Source organism: Coregonus lavaretus, assembly GCF_964263955.1.
Source record: "Coregonus lavaretus genome assembly, chromosome: 8".
NCBI classification, from domain to species: domain Eukaryota; kingdom Metazoa; phylum Chordata; class Actinopteri; order Salmoniformes; family Salmonidae; genus Coregonus; species Coregonus lavaretus.
Window position 1 is genome coordinate 810,443 of NC_139995.1, and position 23,536 is coordinate 833,978.

The 23,536-nt window shown below is 44.9% G+C and overlaps 1 protein-coding gene across 14 annotated transcripts in view; it reads left to right on the top strand.

The window, feature by feature from the left end:
- The window catches only part of LOC311133819 (RNA-binding protein 39-like), a 60,985-nt gene that overhangs the window by 11,090 nt on the left and 26,359 nt on the right, over positions 1 to 23,536 (top strand). For 2 of the 14 annotated variants that reach the window (XM_084167412.1, XM_084167406.1), the window contains 4 exons: positions 7,889 to 7,954; positions 8,062 to 8,119; positions 8,493 to 8,606; positions 8,976 to 9,134. In XM_084167412.1, coding sequence (XP_084023538.1) covers positions 7,889 to 7,954; positions 8,062 to 8,119; positions 8,493 to 8,606; positions 8,976 to 9,134 — 397 coding nt within the window. Of the gene's footprint in view, positions 1 to 7,888; positions 7,955 to 8,061; positions 8,158 to 8,488; positions 8,607 to 8,975; positions 9,135 to 23,536 lie in introns of all 14 variants that reach the window. The other 12 variants (XM_084167400.1, XM_084167408.1, XM_084167399.1 and 9 more) reach the window with 7 other exon arrangements.

A 23,536-nucleotide genomic window follows, 5' to 3' on the forward strand; every position in this document is an offset into this window, starting at 1 on the left:
GAGACTGCGCATGTCTTCCCCAGCTGGTGGGGTTTCTAGGTGCTGAGACTATTGTAAGCCTGAGGCAAGAATGCCAACTGTTGGTGTACAGCGTTTTCCACTAGCGCCATTCGTCAGCTATACAGCCGATTAGTCATTTTCAGCCAGGTACTTTTTCCACTTAAATTAACTAGGCTACTTTTCAAATCGCTAGTCAGAAAAAAGTCTGCGGAGCCCTCTCCCACTAGAATGTACAATATGCCTCTTCTAGCGATCTATTGATGGGACAGGTCCCTGTCAGTCACAAAGTGAGCGATGACAGGGAAACACTGCTGGTGTGACAGTCTGCTGTCTGTCCTGCCTATCAGTACCTGTGTGTGTTGTGTGCGTCTAATTTCTTTACACTGAGTTTGCATGAGTTTGCACGTCCCATATAATGTGGTAACGATGTGTCAATCCACTTAGCCTATTGTTTTCTGGCACGTTAAAGATGGCCCGCTGGCTCGGTGCCAATAAAAACATGTCGTGCCAGTGGATCTCGTCAGTAACCTTTTCATTCAATTTAACATTTACCTGCTCTGTCGCTGTCTACCATTGAAGACAACACACGTAAATGTCATGCTATTTGTATTTGAGCAATATGATTGGCCGCTCATTCAAGCACCACCACGCTCCCACGAGTTACAACCTCTCGAGCACTCCATGAGTTGATACCTTCACACGGCACACGCAAGCTGTCCAGAGCAAAAAGAAGCGCCCATCAATCTACTCGCTGAGCTTATTTCTTTTAGGGAAGGTGATTTACAAAAGTAAACCTTCAATAGTGAACGTACTAGCAATATGCTGACTACTGTTGATAGTGTGCAAAAAGAAAGCTACAAAGAGACACCTAGCATTCATCTTGGCTAGCCATGTCTATCTCTTTTGGAACGTTTATCTTAAAGGAGCAGCGGCCTTTTTCAAATCTTCTCAATGACATACTTTAGAAACAAATGAATGCAATTAATACTAAAGAATAGAGTAATGACTGGCATTGCTACATTATATTACACAGCTTTTAATACATATCATAATAACCAAATGTAGCCTATTAATTGCTGAATATATATATATATATATATACAGACACAGTGGAGGGGAAAAAAGTATTTAGTCAGCCACCAATTGTGCAAGTTCTCCCACTTAAAAAGATGAAAGGCCTGTAATTTTCATCATAGGTACACGTCAACTATGACAGACAAAATGAGATTTTTTTTCTCCAGCAAATCACATTGTAGGATTTTTAATGAATTTATTTGCAATTATGGTGGAAAATAAGTATTTGGGCAATAACAAAAGTTTCTCAAGACTTTGTTATATACCCTTTGTTGGCAATGACACAGGTCAAACGTTTTCTGTAAGTCTTCCCAAGGTTTTCACACACTGTTGCTGGTATTTTGGCCCATTCCTCCATGCAGATCTCCTCTAGAGCAGTGATGTTTTTGGGCTGTCGCTGGGCAACACAGACTTTCAACTCCCTCCAAATATTTTATATGGGGTTGAGATCTGGAGACTGGCTAGGCCACTCCAGGACCTTGAAATGCTTCTTACGAAGCCACTCCTTCGTTGCCCGGGCGGTGTGTTTGGGATCATTGTCATGCTGAAAGACCCAGCCACGTTTCATCTTCAATGCCCTTGCTGATGGAAGGAGGTTTTCACTCAAAATCTCACGATACATGGCCCCATTAATTATTTCCTTTAAACGGATCAGTCGTCCTGGTCCCTTTGCAGAAAAACAGCCCCAAAGCATGATGTTTCCACCCCCATGCTTCACAGTAGGTATGGTGTTCTTTGGATGCAACTCAGCATTCTTTGTCCTCCAAACACGACGAGTTGAGTTTTTACCAAATTACATTATGACATTCTCCCAATCCTCTTCTGGATCATCCAAATGCACTCTAGCAAAATTCAGACGGGCCTGGACATGTACTGGCTTAAGCAGGGGGACACGTCTGGCACTGCAGGATTTGAGTCCCTGGCGGCGTAGTGTGTTACTGATGGTAGGCTTTGTTACTTTGGTCCCAGCTCTCTGCAGGTCATTCACTAGGTCCCCCCGTGTGGTTCTGGGATTTTTTTTTTTCTTGTGATCATTTTGACCCCACAGGGTGAGATCTTGCGTGGAGCCCCAGATCGAGGGACATTATCAGTGGTCTTGTATGTCTTCCATTTCCTAATAATTGCTCCCACAGTTGATTTCTTCAAACCAAGCTGCTTACCTATTGCAGATTCAGTCTTCCCAGCCTGGTGCAGGTCTACAATTTTGTTTATGGTGTCCTTTGACAGCTCTTTGGTCTCGGCCATAGTGGAGTTTGGAGTGTGACTGTTTTGAGGTTGTGGACAGGTGTCTTTTATACTGATAACAAGTTCAAACAGGTGCCATTTAATACAGGTAATGAGTGGAGGACAGAGGAGCCTCTTAAAGAAGAAGTTACAGGTCTGTGAGAGCCAGAAATCTTGCTTGTTTGTAGGTGACCAAATACTTATTTTCCACCATAATTTGCAAATAAATTCATAAAACATCCTACAATGTGATTTTCTGGAATTTGTTTCTCTCAATTTGTCTGTCATAGTTGACGTGTACCTATGATGAAAATTACAGGCCTCTCATCTTTTTAAGTGGGAGAACTTGCACAATTGGTGGCTGACTAAATACTTTTTTCCCCCACTGTATATATATATATATATATATATGAGAGAGAGAAAGCATGACCCCAATGCATTTAAGAACTACACCATGTTTAGGCCAGTAGATTTTTGGCCAACTGGCCCAACCAGGCCAGTTAGGAAAAAAAGTTACTGTTGGACACTGGGGTGTTTCATATGCGGTCACGGAGTGTTGGCGCATAGGCTATTTACTGTGCTTTGATTGACAAACCACAAGCTTGAGTAGTTTATTAAAGGTGTCGAACTGACTGAATAAAGTCGATCTCGTATACCTTTGCCATTCATAAATCATACAATATAGTTATATGTCCATATCATCGTATAAAGATCTCGTTTGTCCATCAGGACTTACCAGACAATGACAAAGTGAGTGACTGGTCAGTAGTATCCCGAATTGCATCGATAAGAGAGCTGTTCATTTGGCTCCATAATTTGCATACTGATAGGCTTTTTGGTGATTATCTGCAGATAAATTATGATGAAGATGGTGAATCCTCCTCACTGCAGGAACAATAGGTAGGCTAGTGGAAAAAGCCTCACTCGGGTCCAAAAGAAAATATTAAAATGTTTTAAAAGCTATTGATAATTATATGGTATTTTCAAAGATATTGAGATATTGTAGGTCTACTGATTTAATCAAAGTGTTGACAATGGAGTAGAAAACTGCTGCTTTCTGTGTAGCAAAGCCCATGTTTAACACCTGCTTCATTCTTCAATCATACTTGTATTGCAGATAGCTGAGAAAAATGACCCTTAAAGGGAAGCTTGAACAAAGTGAAACTCCCAACCCTACCACTGTGTAGCGAGGTCAAAAACAAGAGCCACTGTATAGTGGATAGGCATAACAAACGTCAAATCAAATGTGATTTGTCACATGCGCTGAATCGAATACAACAGGTGTAGACCTTACAGTGAAATGCTTACTTACAAGCCCTTAACCAACAATGCAGTTTTAAGAAAGAATACAACAACAAAAATCACACACACAAATACAATATAAAGTAATACGAAATAAAAGTAACAAAATTAAAGAGCAGCAATAAAAATAACAATAGCGAGGCTATATACAGGGGGTACCGGTACCGATTCAATGTGCGGGGGCACCGGTTAGTCGAGGTAATTGAGGTAATATGTACATTTAGGTAGAGTATTAAAGTGACTGCATAGATAATAAACAGAGTAGCAGCAGCATAAAAGAGGGGGGAGGGGGGGCAATGCAAATAGTCTGGGTAGCCATTTGATTAGATGTTCAGGAGTCTTATGGCTTGGGGGTAGAAGCTGTTTAGAAGCATCTTGGACCTAGACTTGGCGCTCCGGTACCTCTTGCCATGCGGTAGCAGAGAGAACAGTCTATGACTAGGGTGCCTGGAGTCTTTGACAATTTTTAGGGCCTTCCTCTGACACCGCCTGGTATAGAGGTCCTGGATGGCAGGAAGCTTGGCCCCAGTGATGTATTGGGCCGTAAGCACTACCCTCTGTAGTGCCTTGTGGTCGGAGGCCGAGCAGTTGCCATACCAGGCAGTGATGCAACCAGTCAGGATGCTCTCGATGGTGCAGCTGTAGAACGTTTTGAGGATCTGAGGACCCATGCCAAATCTTTTCAGTCTCCTGAGGGGGAATAGGTTTTGTCGTGCCCTCTTCACGACTGTTGGTGTGCTTGGACCATGTTACTTTGTTGGTGATGTGGACACCAAGGAACTTGAAGCTCTCAACCTGCTCCACTACAGCCCTGTCGATGAGAATGGGGGCGTGCTTGGTCCTCTCCTTTTTCCTGTAGTCCACAATCATCTCCTTTGACTTGAGCACGTTGAGGGAGAGGTTGTTGTCCTCACAACACACAGCCAGGTCTCTGACCTCCTCCCTGTAGGCTGTCTCGTCATTGTCGTGATCAGGCCTACCACTGTTGTCTCATCGGCAAACTTGATGGTGTTGGAGTCGTGCTAGGTATTCTTCCGTATCAACCCGTTCTACCTAGAGAGATGTCTACGCTGAACTGGAGAGAGTGTAGGGCAGGGAGCACCGAGTGCTGTGTGAACTGCCTCTCTCGTAGGCTAGGGAGCTACTCCTAGGCTTTCCAGTCCTCCAGCCTACCAGGGGGCTTGAGAGGTCTGAATTTCGCTGTGATTGCAGCAAAGGACTGTGTCCGGGTCTGCCCTGGTTCTGGGGCTTTGCCTGGGTATTAACAGTCTGCTTCGAGATCAGGGGTTTAAGGCTCTTGATGCTTATCCGTTGTCCCCTTCCAAATAACCCCACTGGGCGTTTTAGTACAGTACCCAACAATCTGCCACGGGGCCTGGGTCTACAGGGTATGGGGAACTCGAAAACTTTCCAACGGATTTTGCATTTCTGACGCATGTCAGTGACCGATTCCCCAACAATCCACTGAGTGGAATTGGGGCATCCAAGAGGCCAAGTTTTTCCCTGACCGTAAGACTTGACAAGTCCAGCCGAAGGGCCCTCTCTCCTACTACCGGCAAGGATCATGTTACGGACACAGCTCTGTATGCCGTCCCGAGAGGTGCCTTGCCATGTTTTCCTCGAATTGATAAGCCGTAAGTAATGTGGACACGTTAAGTGCTTTGACCAAATGGGTTGCATTTCTGTACATCTTATGACAAATGGTGGCGGAAAAGCGTCCCATCTTGTCCGAAAGGGAGGTGTTAACCCACTGGAAACCGGACTCCTCCTACCGTGGTTCCCCTACCCTGAATGTTCAGGGTAGGGGAACCAATAGGATATAGTCTACTGGAGAAAGGCTTTTCCCAGAACCTTTTCACCTCCCTTAGGCAAGCCGCGAACACCGGAATGCTAAGTTTGGTTGGGCCGTTTGTGGTGGGAGTCTCCTCCCATCGTACAAATCCCTGCCTCCCCCTTGGTCCGGCGTGACATTCGACCACTCGATGCGGAGTTTTGGAGGGAGGAAGTGGGGGCTCCCCCTCATTTGCTCCATCCTCAGGCTCAAAGTTGGAGAAGCTGCTATTAGCATGAGCCTCGTCATCTCCTATCTTTCTCTCTCACGAGATCATGTCTTCGGTAAATGAGGGAAGAGAATCAAGGTTATCCATCACCTCCGCCCAGCTGGGTACAGACCAGTGCTTGTCCCCTATCCTGGAGGGTGGCTCGGAGGCGGGGGTGCCCGGAGCAGTAACAGTTTTTTTGAGTCTCCTTCTCTGGCTAACCTTAGACAGTGTGCTGCAGTGCAGACAAGACTCTGGGTGGTCGACTGCCTCTCGAGCAGAGAGGATGCTCTTTCTCTGAGATGCGAGAGCCGCAGGGGGCAGAGATGGGGCTCGGGGTGCTGTCTTGGGTCATCCGTGGAGGGGCTACAAGCCTGCAGTAAGCCGGAGAGCACCGCAAGGTGGAGTTGCTCTACAGGCTAGCAGTGGTGTAAAGTGCTTAAATAAAAATACTTGAAAGTACTACTTAAGTAGTTTTCTGGGGTATCTGTACTTCACTATTTACTCCACTACATTCCTAAAGAAAATCATGTACTTTTTACTCCATACATTTTCCCTGACACCCTAAAGTACTTGTTACATTTTGAATGCTTAGCAGGACAGGAAAATGGTCCAATTCACACACTTATCAAGAGAAAACCCCTACTGCATCTTATCTGGCGGATTCACTGAACATGCATGCTTCGTTTGTAGATTATGTCTGAGTGTTGGAGTGTGCCCCTGGCGATCCGTATTTTTTTATTTATATAATAGTGCCGTCTGGTTTGCTTAATATAAGGAATGTGAAATGATTTTACTTTTATTTTTGATACTTAAGTATATTTTAGCAATTATATTTACTTTTGATACTTAAGTATATTTAAAACCAAATACTTTTAGACTTTTACTCAAGTGGTATTTTACTGGGTGACTTTTACATGAGTCATTTTCTAGTAACGTATCTTTACTTTTACTCAAGTATGACAATTGGGTACTTTTTACACCACTGTAAGCTAAAGGCCTCTCGACCGCAGTGCCGGAAGGTAGAATCGGTCAACCTAGCCAGTGAGGGCGCTGGTAAGCTAGATGGTAGAAGAATACTATTGTGCAAGTAGAGCGAGCTAGCGAAGGAGCTTGTTCTAGTTGTGTGGTTTGCCAATGTTTAGCTGTGTAGCCAGCTAGTCCTGGCTTTTAGCTAGCCAGATATCTAGCGTTCACCTTGAGGGTTAGTAGACTAGCCATAGCAAGCCCACTGCTAGCTGAATAGAATGTGCATTCTTCGTTAGCTAGCTAGGTTAGCTTAGTGTTGCTAATCAAATCTTATTTCGTTCCACCTTGGTGAGAATAAGCAGCACGAAGTAGGTAACTAAGTGGGCTTGTAGGGCAAGAGCTAGCTGTGTTGCACTAGCTGAGCCAGAGACTGAGAAGTAGCTGTCGTGTGAGCTCAGTCCTCTTGACGAGAAGCTGCTGTCCTACGCTCGGTGGTGGAGTCCTTGACGGTCCATCTGTGAACAGGTAAGTAGGAGCGCAGAGGTCCAAGTCAGTAGCTGAAGAGAATAGAGGATCTTAATCAAATCCGTAAGGAAGACCAAAAAAGTTAAGATGGGAGCGGACTACATACTATAATGTGAAGTGGAGTGGTCCACTATTGGTCGTTGCTTCTGTCTGTCTACGAGAGACGTGTGATTGGATCTTCCTGGACTCTGCTCTCACTGGCTTCTTATCTGGTGAGCTCTCATTGGCTATTGCTGACCACCGTTGTCAAAACTTGTCTTTGCACATCTCACACTACAAGAGCATTGCAGATTTTGTGCCGATAAAATAAAACGTTTGAAAATATTTGGATGGCTCAAAGACTGGATCGGTAGCCCTCAGATTGCGTCTCTGAGGGAGGAGAATTAACGGTGACAATAAACGAGCGTCGGTGATGGCCGCATGCTCGTAGGCAATGACATGGGGATTTTGTCTTCAATCTCTAAAACTTGTCTGGGACAGCTAAATCGGGGCCAAAATCGTGTAGTGTACATCCGGCTTAAGGGTTTTGTTCAAGAGAAGAGATGCGGAATATAGAGTTCCGGCCCTCAGAATTGATTAGGCCAAGATATGTTTTTAGAAAGAACAGAGCATTGTCCCTAATACCCCTAATACCCCACCATCCCGTCTGCAGTGTATTGACTGGCATACTTTAAGGTCTGGAGTGCCTTTTCCCCTCTTATGAGATCAGTAGTAGTGGCCTTAGATACTGAGATGAACCTTGTTTTCAATCGCAGCCCTGGGCCGAAATTTAACGGTGGTTCCAGAGGGAAGATTGGCCCTCCACCAGTCATCAAGCTAAGGTTTCTATTACACTATTTTCTGTTGTTTGTGTGGGTAGTTTTGTGCTGTGTATGTGACAATGCGATTAATCAACTCAAATAGATGCTAATGGAGCCCATTCTTTCAGCCGAAGACGTTCCAGAAGCCGAAGCCCTTTCAAGAAAGAGAAGAGTCCTGTGAGGCAAGTGTTCCTTGGGGAGATGACGCATAAGAACTCAATCAGGTTGACATTCCACTTTTAAAGCTTGTGTACCCTTGTTCGACAAAGTAGGCTTACCATTTTTATAATACCTCGTGGACAGACATATGTAACGTAAATGGTATCGTAACATCTGTCACCAGACTAGGATTCAAAACGTAGACCCACAGTAGATTTGACCGAAACTTGCAGAGAGGAGCTGGCACAAGATTTTTGTTCTGGATTACTGAGATTTACCATTTTGCTGACAAAATATAGTAAAATAAATACACAAGTGCTTTTACAAGATTGGGGCTACTGAAAGACGAAAAATGGCTTTACCTCATAAGAGTAATTCAATGCTTTGTTTCTACAGGCAGCCAATAGACAACCTGACTCCAGAGGAAAGGGACGCTCGGACAGTGTTCTGCATGCAGCTGGCAGCCAGAATCCGACCCCGAGACCTGGAGGAGTTCTTCTCTGCAGTGGGAAAAGTGAGTATCTCTGCTTGTAATGTCATTGTCATTCCTGCTGAAAAATATGTGGCCACAGATTTGCAAAGCATTTGCACCAGGTGAGAAGTTTGCACCAGTTTTTTCAGAAAGATATTTAACACCAAAGTAAAACATGAAACTTTGCAATTTACAATAGGGTTTTAATTATTTCTTCTACCCTTTTTGTTCAAACCTCCATTTTATTTTGAAAAGATAGGTGTTGTACCTGATGCAAATGCTTGTTTAAAAAAAATATATATATATTTAGGTGTTATTCACAGCCAACAAGAGCAATGGATTTAGCAATGTATTTTTCTCTTATGCCTAAACCAGCCATTCTAAAACAGATTATTTTTGTTCTTTTTGAAGGTGAGAGATGTGCGCATGATCTCTGACAGAAATTCGAGGAGGTCGAAGGGGATTGCTTACATCGAGTTTGTGGAGGCCAACTCGGTGCCACTGGCTATAGGATTGTCTGGCCAGCGACTTCTGGGGGTGCCAATAATTGTTCAGGCCTCACAGGTAATGGTCAGTAATCATCACAGGGATTGTACGTTTTCTATTTATTTTAACTAGGGCTGTCAATGTTAACGCGTTAATTACAGTTAACTTTTGAAATCTTAATGCCGTATATAAAAAATAACTAATTGAAAAATATCAACTGCCCCTAAAAACCAACTTCTCATTTAGAAAACAGCCTATGTGTCATCAATATGAGTCAGAAACATTTATTCTACTGTCAAAATTGACTACAAAGTGTAAATAGAATAATTCTAGTCATAAAGTCAGTCTCGTCCAAAACCTTTTGTGAGACTGCTGGTCTTCAAATCAAATTGTATTGGTCACATACACGTGTTTAGCAAATGTTATTGCGGGTGTAGCGATATGCTTGTGTTTTTAGCTCCTACAGTGCAGTAATATCTAACAATTTCACAACATATACCCAATACACACAAATCTAAGTAAAGCAATGTAATTAAGAATATATAAATAAATATATGGATGAGCAATGTCAGAGCGGCATAGACTAAGATACAGTAGAATAGTATAGAATACAGTATATACAGTTAGGGAAAAGTATTTGATCCCCTGCTGATTTTGTACGTTTCCCACTGACAAAGACATGATCAGTCTATAATTTTAATGTTAGGTTTATTTGAACAGTGAGAGACAGAATAACAACAAAAAAATCCAGAAAATCGCATGTCAAAAATGTTATAAATTGATTTGCATTTAAATGAGGGAAATAAGTATTTGACCCCTCTGCAGAACATGACTTAGTACTTGGTGGCAAAACCCTTGTTGGCAATCAGAGGTCAGACGTTTCTTGTAGTTGGCCACCAGGTTTGCACACATCTCAGGAGGGATTTTGTCCCACTCCTCTTTGCAGATCTTCTCCAAGTCATTAAGGTTTCGAGGCTGACGTTTGGCAACTCGAACCTTCAGCTCCCTCCACAGATTTTCGATGGGACTAAGGTCTGGAGACTGGCTAGGCCACTCCAGGACCTTAATGTGCTTCTTCTTGAGCCACTCCTTTGTTGCCTTGGCCGTGTGTTTTGGGTCATTGTCATGCTGGAATACCCATCCACGACTCATTTTCAATGCCCTGGCTGAGGGAAGGAGGTTCTCACCCAAGATTTGACGGTACATGGCCCCGTCCATCGTCCCTTTGATGCGGTGAAGTTGTTCTGTCCCCTTAGCAGAAAAACAACCCCAAAGCATAATGTTTCCACCTCCCATGTTTGACGGTGGGGATGGTGTTCTTGGGGTCATAGGCAGCATTCCTCCTCCTCAACAGCGAGTTGAGTTGTTGCCAAAGAGCTCGATTTTGGTCTCATCTGACCACAACACTTTCACCTAGTTCTCCTCTGAATCATTCAGATGTTCATTGGCAAACTTCAGACGGGCCTGTATATCTGCTTTCTTGAGCAGGGGGACCTTGCGGGTGCTGCAGGATTTCAGTCCTTCACGGCGTAGTGTGTTACCAATTGTTTTCTTGGTGACTATGGTCCCAGCTGCCTTGAGATCATTGACAAGATCCTCCCGTGTAGTTCTGGGCTGATTCCTCACCGTTCTCATGATCATTGCAACTCCACGAGGTGAGAGCTTACATGGAGCCCCAGGCCGAGGGAGATTGACAGTTATTTTGTGTTTCTTCCATTTGCGAATAATCGCACCAACTGTTGTCACCTTCTCACCAAGCTGCTTGGCGATGGTCTTGTAGCCCTTTCCAGCCTTGTGTAGGTCTACAATCTTATCCCTGACATCCTTGGAGAGCTCTTTGGTCTTGGCCATGGTGGAGAGTTTGGAATCTGATTGATTGCTTCTGTGGACAGGTGTCTTTTATACAGGTAACAAGCTGAGATTAGGAGCACTACCTTTAAGATTGTGCTCCTAATCTCAGCTCGTTACCTGTATAAAAGACACCTGGGAGCCAGAAATCTTTCTGATTGAGAGGAGGTCAAATACTTATTTCCCTCATTAAAATGCTAATCAATTTATAACATTTTTGACATGCGTTTTTCTGGATTTTGTTGTTGTTATTCTGTCTCTCACTGTTCAAATAAACCTACCATTAAAATTATAGACTGATCATTTCTTTGTCAGTGGGCAAACGTACAAAATCAGCAGGGGATCAAATACTTTTTTCCCTCACTGTACATATGAGTAATGCAAGATATGTAAACATTTATTAAAGTGGCCTGTGATTTATAATCTATGTATATTGGCAGCAGCCTCTAATGTGCTAGTGAAGGCTATTTAACAGTCTGATGGCCTTGAGATAGAAGCTGTTTTTCAGTCTCTCAGTCCCAGCTTTGATGCACCTTTACTGACCTCGCCTTCTGGATGATAGCGGGGTGAACAGGCAGTGTACATTTACATTTACATTTTAGTCATTTAGCAGACGCTCTTATCCAGAGCGACTTACAGGAGCAATTAGGGTTAAGTGCCTTGCTCAAGGGCACATTAACGTCATTTAGCAGACGCTCTTAGCCAGAGCGACTCACAAATTGGTGCGTTCACCCTATAGCCAGTGGGATAACCACTTTACAATTTGGGGGGGGGGGGGTTAGAAGGAATACTTTATCCTATCCCAGGTATTCCTTAAAGAGGTGGGGTTTCAAATGTCTCCGGAAGGTGGTGAGTGACTCCGCAGTCCTGGCGTCGTGAGGGAGCTTGTTCCACCATTGGGGTGCCAGAGCAGCGAACAGTTTTGACTGGGCTGAGCGGGAGCTATGCTTCCGCAGAGGAAGGGGAGCCAGCAGGCCAGAGGTGGATGAACGCAATGCCCTCGTTTGGGTGTAGGGACTGATCAGAGCCTGAAGGTACAGAGGTGCCGTTCCCCTCACTGCTCCATAGGCAAGCACCATGGTCTTGTAGCGGATGCGAGCTTCAACTGGAAGCCAGTGGAGTGTGCGGAGGAGGGGGGTGACGTGAGAGAACTTGGGAAGGTTGAACACCAGACGGGCTGCGGCATTCTGGATGAGTTGTAGGGGTTTAATGGCACAGGCAGGGAGGCCAGCCAACAGCGAGTTGCAGTAGTCCAGACGGGAGATGACAAGTGCCTGGATTAGGACCTGTGCCGCTTCCTGTGTAAGGCAGGGTCGTACTCTCCGAATGTTGTAGAGCATGAACCTGCAGGAGCGGGTCACCGCCTTGATGTTGGCGGAGAACGACAGGGTGTTGTCCAGGGTCACGCCTAGGCTCTTCGCACTCTGGGAGGAGGACACAGCGGAGTTGTCAACCGTGATGGCGAGATCATGGAACGGGCAGTCCTTCCCCGGGAGGAAGAGCAGCTCCGTCTTGCCAGGGTTCAGCTTGAGGTGGTGATCCGTCATCCATACTGATATGTCTGCCAGACATGCAGAGATGCGATTCGCCACCTGGTTATCAGAAGGGGGAAAGGAGAAGATTAGTTGTGTATCGTCAGCGTAGCAATGATAGGAAAGGCCATGTGAGGATATGACAGAGCCAAGTGACTTGGTGTATAGGGAGAAAAGGAGAGGGCCTAGAACTGAGCCCTGGGGGACACCAGTGGTGAGAGCACGTGGTGCGGAGACAGCTTCTCGCCACGCCACTTGGTAGGAGCGACCGGTCAGGTAGGACGCAATCCAGGAGTGAGCCGCGCCGGAGATGCCCAGCTCGGAGAGGGTGGAGAGGAGGATCTGATGGTTCACAGTATCAAAGGCAGCAGACAGGTCTAGAAGGACAAGAGCAGAGGAGAGAGAGTTAGCTTTAGCAGTGCGGAGAGTCTCCGTGACACAGAGAAGAGCAGTCTCAGTTGAATGACCAGTCCTGAAACCTGATTGGTTTGGATCAAGAAGGTCATTCTGAGAGAGATAGCAAGAGAGTTGGCTAAAGACGGCACGCTCAATAGTTTTGGAAAGAAAAGAAAGAAGGGATACTGGTCTGTAGTTGTTGACATCAGTGGGGTCGAGTGTTGGTTTTTTGAGAAGGGGAGCAACTCTCGCTCTCTTGAAGACGGAAGGGACATGGCCAGCGGTCAAGGATGAGTTGATCAGCGAGGTGAGGTAGGGGAGAAGGTCACCGGAGATGGTCTGGAGAAGGGAGGAGGGGATGGGGTCAAGCGGGCAGGTTGTTGGGCGGCCTGCAGTCACAAGTCGCAGGATTTTATCTGGAGAGAGAGGGGAGAAAGAAGTCAAAGCATAGGGTAGGGCAGTGTGAGCAGGACCAGCAGTGTCATTAGACTTAACAAACGAGGATCGGATGTCGTCAACCTTCTTTTCAAAGTGGTTGACGAAGTCATCCACAGAGAGAGAGGAGGGGGGGGGGGGGGGGGGAGGATTCAGGAGGGAGGAAAATGTGGCAAAGAGCTTCCTAGGGTTAGAGGCAGATGCTTGGAATTTAGAGTGGTAGAAGGTGGCCTTAGCAGCAGAAACAGATGAAGAAAATGTAGAGAGGAGGGAGTGAAAAGATGCCAGGTCGGCAGGGAGTTTAGTTTTCTTCCATTTCCGCTCCGCTGCCCGGAGCTCTGTTCTGTGAGCTCGCAATGAGTCATCAAGCCACGGAGCTGGAGGGGAGGACCGAGCCGGCCGGGAGGATAGGGGACACAGAGAGTCAAAGGATGCAGAAAGGGAGGAGAGGAGGGTTGAGGAGGCAGAATCAGGAGATTGGAGGGAGAAGGATTGAGCAGAGGGAAGAGATGATAGGATGGAAGAGGAGAGAGTAGTGGGAGAGAGAGAGCGAAGGTTGCGGCGGCGCATTACCATCTGTGTAGGGGCAGAGTGAGTAGTGTGGGAGGAGAGCGAGAGAGAAAAGGAAACAAAGTAGTGGTCGGAGACATGGAGGGGAGTTGCAGTGAGATTAGTAGAGGCGCAGCATCTAGTGAAGATGAGGTCAAGCGTATTGCCTGCCTTGTGAGTAGGGGGGGACGGTGAGAGGGTGAGGTCAAAAGAGGAGAGGAGTGGAAAGAAGGAGGCAGAGAGAAATGAGTCAAATGTGGACATAGGGAGGTTGAAATCCCCCAAAACTGTGAGGGGTGAGCCATCCTCAGGGAAGGAACTTATCAAGGCGTCAAGCTCATTGATGAACTCTCCAAGGGAACCTGGAGGGCGATAGATGACAAGGATATTAAGCTTAAATGGGCTAGTGACTGTGACAGCATGGAATTCAAATGAGGAGATAGACAGATGGGTTAGGGGAAAAATTGAGAATGTCCACTTGGGAGAGATGAGGATTCCTGTACCACCACCCCTCTGACCAGATGCTCTCGGGGTATGCGAGAACACATGGTCAGACGAGGAGAGAGCAGTAGGAGTAGCAGTGTTTTCAGTGGTGATCCATGTTTCCGTCAGCGCCAGGAAGTCGAGGGACTGGAGGTTGGCATAGGCTGGGATGAAGTCAGCTTTGTTGGCAGCAGAACGGCAGTTCCAGAGGCTGCCTGCGACCTGGAACTCCACGTGGGTGGTGCGTGCAGGGACCACCAGGTTAGAGAGGCAGCAGCCACGCGGTGTGGTGCGTTTGTGTAGCCTGTGCAGAGAGGAGAGAACGGGGATAGGCAGAGGCATAGTTGACAGGCTGTAGCAAATGGCTACAAAAATGCAGAGGAGATCGGAATGAAATGAGCTAAGCATCTGGGAGCGGAGAGAGCAGGGCCTCCCTCACCAAAAACTTTTACCTCAGAAACTAAAATTGTTTCACTGAACCACCCGAACAAAAACTCTCCCAACTTCCGCCTTTAGAAATCAGAATTGTTGTGAACCACAGCGGTTCAATGTTTAAAGGAATAGACTCAACCCACTTTATTCAGCTAGCCAACTATGACACCATAGCTAACTAGCCAGCTAGCATCCAATAACAATAACACACCGTTTAGCACCAACACTTGGTCACAACAAACCACCAATAGTGTGATAACACACTAAACAGATCATTCGTGTCTGTGTCAAGTTCCTTTCATGACGCAGCAATGATTAGACGTTGGCTAGCTAGGACAAGTATATTGTATTTAGCTACTACCGTACAGTTAGCTGGTCGTGTTGGGTAGCTAGCAATGGCCACTGTGTTGACTTTGTTTGAAGAACGGCTAGCTAGCTAGCTTCGTGCTACACCCGGCACACAATGGCTATTGTGTTGACTCTGACTCTGTTCGAAAAAACGGCTAGGTAGCTCGCTTCGTGCTACAGCCGGCACTGCCAAGACACAGTAACTACACACAACAACCCACGATGCCTAGCTATGACGCCGTAGCTAACTTGCAAGCTAGCATCCATTAACACACAATTTAGCATCAATACTTGGTTACAACAAACTGCCAAGAGTGTGTTAGCACACTAAACAGATAATTCAAGTCCGTGTCTAGTTCCTTTCATAACGCATAACGCAGCAAAAAATTAAACGTTGGCTAGCAGCACATTAACATTGGAACCAGCTCTCCAGCGTTGCTAATCGTTACCAGTAGCTACCCGCTAGCTAGCTAGCCTCGTGCTTCGATACTAACCTACAATTACCTACGGAAACCTACAATAACAACATTACTAACCTATAATAAATACAATACCTAACTACGGCTAACTACCTACCTACGATGTAATACATGGTTAAGCAAAAAATTAAACGTTGGCTAGCACTACATTAACATTGGAACCAGCTCTCCAGCGTTGCTAATCGTTACCAGTAGCTACCCGCTAGCTAGCTAGCCTCGTGCTTCGATACTAACCTACAATTACCTACGGAAACCTACAATAACAACATTACTAACCTATAATAAATACAATACCTAACTACAGCTAACTACCTACCTACGATCTAATACATGGTTAAGCTTTACTCAACACCATATGAGAAGCTTACCTCCTGCTTACCTCCAGCTAGAGAAAAACACGACCTCTCCCGACAACCGTTCCATACACAATAAATAGGTATTACCATATTATTGAAAGGCCATCTCCTTTCCATTAACTAAACTCAGGACAAATGGAGATAAGGAAATAGCAGATTGTTTGAGAATGTTTTGTTTGTGTGATGATGTTAGTTTCCATCTCCTGTTGCTATGCACAGTTCTTTCTTCCAGTTGAAACTTGTTCCAGAATGCTTCCAGCCCTCCAGTGTCTCGGGTGGTTGTTGTCCTTGATGATCTTTTTGGCCTTCCTGTGACATTGGGTGTGCTGGAGGTGTCCTGGAGGGCAGGCAGTGTGCCCCCGGTGATGCGTTGGGCAGACCCCACCACCCTATGGAGAGCCCTGCGGTTGCGGGCGGTGCAGTTGCCGTACCAGGTGGTGATGCAGCCCGGCAGGATGCTCTCAATTGTACATCTGTAAAAGTTTGTGAGGGGGTTAGGCGGCAATCCAAATTTCTTCAGCCTCCTGAGGTTGAAGAGACGCTGTTGCGCCTTCTTCACCACACTGTCTGTGTGGGTGGACCATTTCAGTTTGTCAGTGATGTGTATGCCGAGGATCTTGAAGCTTTCCACCTTCTCCACTGTGGTCCCGTCGATGTGGATAGGGGGGTGTTCACGATCATCTCCTTTGTTTTGTTGACGTTGAGTGAGAGGTTATTTTCCTGGCACCACACTCCCAGAGCCCTCACCTCCTCCCTGTAGGCTGTCTCGTCATTGTTTGTAATCAAGCATACGACTGTTGTCGTCTGCAAACCTGATGATTGAGTTGGAGGCGTGCTTGGCTACGCAGTCATGGGTGAACAGGGAGTACAGGAGGGGGCTGAGGATTCACCCTTGTGGGGCCCCTGTGTTGAGGATCAGCGAAGTGGAAGTTTTTTTCCTACCTCACCACCTGGGGGCAGCCCGTCAGGAAGTCCAGGACCCAGTTGCACAGGGCGAGGTTCAGACCCAGGGCCTCGAGCTTAATGATGAGCTTGGAGGGTATTATGGTGTTGAATGTTGAGCTATAGTCAATTAACAGCATTCTTACATAGGTATTCCTCTTGTCCAGATGGTGTAGGGCAGTGTGATGGCGATTGCATCGTCTGTGTATCTATTGGGGCGGTAAGCAAATTGAAGTGGGTCTAGGGTGGCAGGTAAGGTAGAGGTGATATGATCCTTGACTAGTCTCTCAAAGCATTTCATGATGACAGAAGTGAGTGCTACGGGGCGATAGTCATTTAGTTCAGTTACCTTTGCTTTCTTGGATACAGGGACAATGGTGGCCATCTTGAAGCATGTGGGGACAGCAGACTGGGAAAGGGAGAGATTGAATATGTCCGTAAACACACCATCCGGCTGGTCTGCGCATGCTCTGAGGACGCGGCTAGGGATGCCATCTGGGCCGGCAGCCTTGCAAGGGGTAACACGCTTAAATGTCTTACTCACGTCGGTCACGGAAAAGGAGAGCCCACAGTCCTTGGTAGCGGGCCGAGTCGGTGGCACTGTATCCTCAAAGCGGGTGAAGGAGTTTAGCTTGTCCAGAAGCAAGACGTCATGTCTGCGACGTGGCTGGTTTTGCTTTTGTAGTCCGTGATTGTCTGTAGACCCTGCCACATACGTCTTGTGTCTGAACCGTTGATTTGCGACTCCACTTTGTCTCTGTACTGACGTTTTGCATGTTTGATTGCCTTGCAGAGGGAATAACTACGCTGTTTGTATTCTGCCATATTCCCAGTCACCTTGCCATGGTTAAATGCAGTGATTCGCGCTTTCAGTTTTGCATGAATGCTGCCATCTATCCACAGTTTCTGGTTAGGGTAGGTTTTAATAGTCACAGTGGGTACAACATCTCCTATACACTTCCTGATAAACTCAGTCACCGTATCAGTATATACTTCAATATTATTCTCTGAAGCTACCCGGCTCATATCCCAGTCCGTGTGATCAAAACAATCTTGAAGCGTGGATTCCGATCAGTCAGACCAGCGTTGAATAGTCCTTAGCACGGTTACTTCCTGTTTGAGTTTCTGCCTATAGGAAGGTAGGAGAAAAATGCAGTCGTGGTCAGATTTTCCGAAAGGAGGGCGGGGATGGGCCTTGTTTGCATCACGGAAGTTGGAGTAGCAGTGGTCGAGTGTTTTAGCAGCACGAGTACTACAGTCGATGTGTTGATAGAACTTGTGCAATCTTTTCCTCAAATTTGCTTTGTTAAAACCCCCAGCTACAATAAATGCAGCCTCAGGATATGTGGTTTCCAGTTTGCATAGAGTCCAGTGAAGTTCTTTGAGGGCCGTCGTGGTATCGGCTTGAGGGGGGATATACACGGCCGTGACTATAACTTAAGAAAATTATCTTGGGAGATGATATGGTCGGCATTTGATTGAGGTATTCTAGGTTGGGTGAACAAAAGGACTTGAGTTCCTGTATGTTATCACAATTACACCATGAGTTGGTAATCTTAAAACATACACCTCTGCCCTTCTGCTTCCCGGAGAGATATTTATTCCTGTCTGCGCGATTAACTGAGAACCGAACTGGCTGGACCGACTCGGACAGTATATCCCGAGAGAGCCATGTTTCCGTGAAACAGAGAATGTTACAATCCCTGATGTCTCTCTGGAAAGGAACCCTCGCCCTGAGCTCATCAACTTTATTATCCAGAGACTGAACATTAGCGAGTAATATACTTGCCTCCTAAGTTGGACAAGAAGGCCGCTCCGAGTACCTCTCCTCTGGCGTTGTTTTGGGTCGGCCTCTGGAATCAGTTAAATTGCCCTGGGGGGTTCGAACAAAGGATCCGCTTCGGGAACGTCGTATTCCTGGTCGTAGTGCTGGTGAGTTACCGCCGCTTTGATATCCAATAGATATTCCCGGCTGTATGTAATAACACAAACAATTTTCTGGGCTAAAAACGTAAGAAATAATACATAAAAAATAAAACACTGCAAAGTTTCCTAAGAGCTAGAAGCAAGGCAGCCCTCTCTGTCGGCGCCATTTTAAGAAGTTGTGACTGCTTCACAACATAAATGAAGGTTGGGTTTGTTTCAGTCCTGCCCACAGCTGGCAGCACACAAGTGATCATCAATTCAGAGTGCAGCTGCACACGACCCAATCGTAATACCTGTGGTAAATTTTTGTTGACTTTGGATATCCTTATGGGGCTAGTTAGGAACCATTGGCAAATTACACAATGTACATGGGACAATGTGTTAACTATAAATTGTAGAAATTCCTATACAAATATTAAAAGCATTGAATGAGAACTAAAAGCTGTGCAACATGAAAAGATTGTCTCATATACATTGTGTAATTTATTGACAGTCCCTAACTAGCCCCGGAGATGGGCTATCCAGAGTTAAATGAATTTTGCCACGGTCGCACACCAGCCAGCTGAAACTAATTGGCTAAATAATTTAGCTAACTCATCCCACCTACGAACACACACACGAGACACACACATCAAACCACACCCTGAAACCAACTCACGTTTGAATTCAGTCATGGCCACAAGCATTTCTTAATTAACCAAATCTAAAACGAGGCCAAATCATGATCCTTTAATCATATCTCAATTTTTTCAACCAAAGTCTGTTTCCACTCACATTCCTTTGAGCTCACGCGCTCTGTGCTCTCGACAGAGCCTTTCTTGTGGTGCGGAAACCATCCTTTATGCATGCATCTTTCAGCCACAAATTTAAGGAAAACTTACAGAAAGTTAAACCATAAACACTTTCTCATGCATTTCTTTAGATCACAGCAAAAACGTTTTTTGCACAGAAGTAGCTAGCCAGTTATGCTAGCTAGCGAACTAAACGAGATTGTTTAGAATGCTATGGCTGATTGCCTCTAGATTCAATACTAATTTCCCACAATGATTTGAATCAAAACAGAACTTCAATTCCATTTAGCTTGTTGTAGTTCTCAGGTCAAAAGATTTAAGCAAATGATCCTAATTCTAGTACAGTAGCAGCTTGTGACTAGTTCATGTTTGGCATGGATAATAAGTAGCCTAGGCTAGATCTAATAGCTGTATGATGTTTTACATGAACTTTTATATCAAACCTGCGGCGACTTCAACAATTTCAGTTGAATGAACATTCCAAAATTTTACATTGAAACATTAAACATGTACTTTTTGTAAGGATTACTGTGACTTTTTACCGACAATATTCAAACTGAAAATGACTTCGCTATTCCTACTAAATATAGTAGAAAGTCTACATGGCCAATACATTTTTTTGCGGCAGTTAAGACGCGAAACAGACATTTACGTTCGCCGCACAATACCTTCTCAGACTGTTAGCTAATGTTAGCGAACGGTCGCTGCTAACACAAAACAAATGGAATATGTTAACTATTTCCCTTGTTGAACGCACTTCTGGCTGAGATGTTATTGTCTTAGAAAACAGTTTATTTTGAGGTTCCGGTAAGGTTCTGTTGGCATGCAATGAAACGTATGGCCTTTTCATGGATTTCTTTTGCAAATTACTATGAATTAACAAACTAATTTTCTAAAACTTCGTAATACTAAACATAAAATACTTTCAGTAAGGTGTGGGACATTCATTGGTCTATTACGCTCCAGCAGCTAGCAGGTCTATTCCGCTCCAGCAGCTAGAATTTGTCCGTCCACAATTCATCTGTGGGAACATGGCGGCTATCAAAACCAGACAACCGAAAAAGCTGCCGCTACTATACGAGAGATTGTTTGTGAGGAGATTACCTCTGCCCTCGATTTACAAGTAATACCAGTAAATTAATCACTGGTAGTGCTCACTGCTAAATTTGATACTTATTCAACCGAAGTGAAAAGTCTGGAGAAGACAGCCAATGCGACACAGGTGTGACTCCATGACCTGAAAACAGCGCAAGCTAAGTTTGAAGAGATAATCAAACTCTTAAGAGAACTAGTTTTCGGTGGTACTTCGTGCTCTTGGCCCCAGTCTCACCACCCAAGGCTGGCTTTTTTAAAAAGAAGGTGGACACTAACAACACAATACAAATAACTGACCAGGCTCAATGGCTTCAAGTGATTCCTCTCATCAAGACGAATTCGACGATGGAGAATCTATTAGCTACATGGTGACGTTCAACCATACGTTTCACCCGGGAATATAGCGAAGAGGACTCGAAACAAAGAGTTGGATTTAGATAACTTTAGAAGCTCCGCTACAGCCGATGCCAACACCAAGAGGACAGGTGACAAATACGGTGCCTAGCTAAGTAAGTAATTTTTCCTGCAAGCCACCTAGCTAGCTAACTTTAGAATTATCTACTGAAACCTCTATTGTGTATTGCTGGTTAACATACTAATGTTTTACAGGGGGGGGGAATCGTTTATAGCTTGTTAGGAAATGTGTAACATCAGCAACTACAAATAATTTTACTAGCTAGCTATATAAAATAATTGACAAGGGTTGACATTGGTTATGATTATGACCGTGGATGCATTTCAATCTCACAAAATTATAGGCATGATGCAAGATAGGATTCCAAACAGATTGTATTGTATATCCAGCAATAATACAACAATTTACTGTTGTAAATCTCTAAAACTGAAGCTGGATTTACTATAAACATATTTGCTTAAGCATGTCTGATAGACATGGCTGTAGGTAGATACTGCCTGCCTACCTACCTAGGTACATTTGAATTGTCTGGTCACTGTGCAAAGATTGAGGGTTATGCCATATTTCTTTCTATTAGGCTAGATACTGTTGTAAATGTAATCTCTGTGCACATGTATGCATGTTCAACTAGTCTACCCTAATGTTGATGTTATGCTGGCACAGTTCAACTGTCGTTTAAAAAAAAAATATATATACAGTGGGGAGAACAAGTATTTGATACACTGCCGATTTTGCAGGTTTTCCTACTTACAAAGCATGTAGAGGTCTGTAATTTTTATCATAGGTACACTTCAACTGTGAGAGACGGAATCTAAAACAAAAATCCAGAAAATCACATTGTATGATTTTTAAGTAATTAATTTGCATTTTATTGCATGACATAAGTATTTGATCACCTACCAACCAGTAAGAATTCCGGTTCTCACAGACCTGTTAGTTTTTCTTTAAGAAGCCCTCCTGTTCTCCACTCATTACCTGTATTAACTGCACCTGTTTGAACTCGTTACCTGTATAAAAGACACCTGTCAACACACTCAATCAAACAGACTCCAACCTCTCCACAATGGCCAAGACCAGAGAGCTGTGTAAGGACATCAGGGATAAAATTGTAGACCTGCACAAGGCTGGGATGGGCTACAGGACAATAGGCAAGCAGCTTGGTGAGAAGGCAACAACTGTTGGCGCAATTATTAGAAAATGGAAGAAGTTCAAGATGACGGTCAATCACCCTCGGTCTGGGGCTCCATGCAAGATCTCACCTCGTGGGGCATCAATGATCATGAGGAAGGTGAGGGATCAGCCCAGAACTACACGGCAGGACCTGGTCAATGACCTGAAGAGAGCTGGGACCACAGTCTCAAAGAAAACCATTAGTAACACACTACGCCGTCATGGATTAAAATCCTGCAGCGCACGCAAGGTCCCCCTGCTCAAGCCAGGGCATATCCAGGCCCGTCTGAAGTTTGCCAATGACCATCTGGATGATCCAGAGGAGGAATGGGAGTAGGTCATGTGGTCTGATGAGACAAAAATTGAGCTTTTTGGTCTAAACTCCACTCGCCGTGTTTGGAGGAAGAAGAAGGATGAGTACAACCCCAAGAACACCATCCCAACCGTGAAGCATGGAGGTGGAAACATCATTCTTTGGGGATGCTTTTCTGCAAAGGGGACAGGACGACTGCACCGTATTGAGGGGAGGATGGATGGGGCCATGTATCGCGAGATCTTGGCCAACAACCTCCTTCCCTCAGTAAAAGCATTGAAGATGGGTCGTGGCTGGGTCTTCCAGCATGACAATGACCCGAAACACACAGCCAGGGCAACTAAGGAGTGGCTCCGTAAGAAGCATCTCAAGGTCCTGGAGTGGCCTAGCCAGTATCCAGACCTGAACCCAATAGAACATCTTTGGAGGGAGCTGAAAGTCCGTATTTCCCAGCGACAGCCCCGAAACCTGTAGGATCTGGAGAAGGTCTGTATGGAGGAGTGGGCCAAAATCCCTGCTGCAGTGTGTGCAAACCTGGTCAAGACCTACAGGAAACGTATGATCTCTGTAATTGCAAACAAAGGTTTCTGTACCAAATATTAAGTTCTGCTTTTCTGATGTATCAAATACTTATGTCATGCAATAAAATGCAAATTATTTACTTAAAAATCATACAATGTGATTTTCAGGATTTTTGTTTTAGATTCCGTCTCTCACAGTTGAAGTGTACCTATGATAAAAATTACAGACCTCTACATGCTTTGTAAGTAGGAAAACCTGCAAAATCGGCAGTGTATCAAATACTTGTTCTCCCCACTGTATATATATATATATATACTGCTCAAAAAAATTAAGGGAACCCAAAAATAACACATCCTAGATCTGAATGAATGAAATAATCTTATTAAATGCTTTTTTCTTTACATAGTTGAATGTGCTGACAACCAAAATCACACAAAAATGATCAATGGAAATC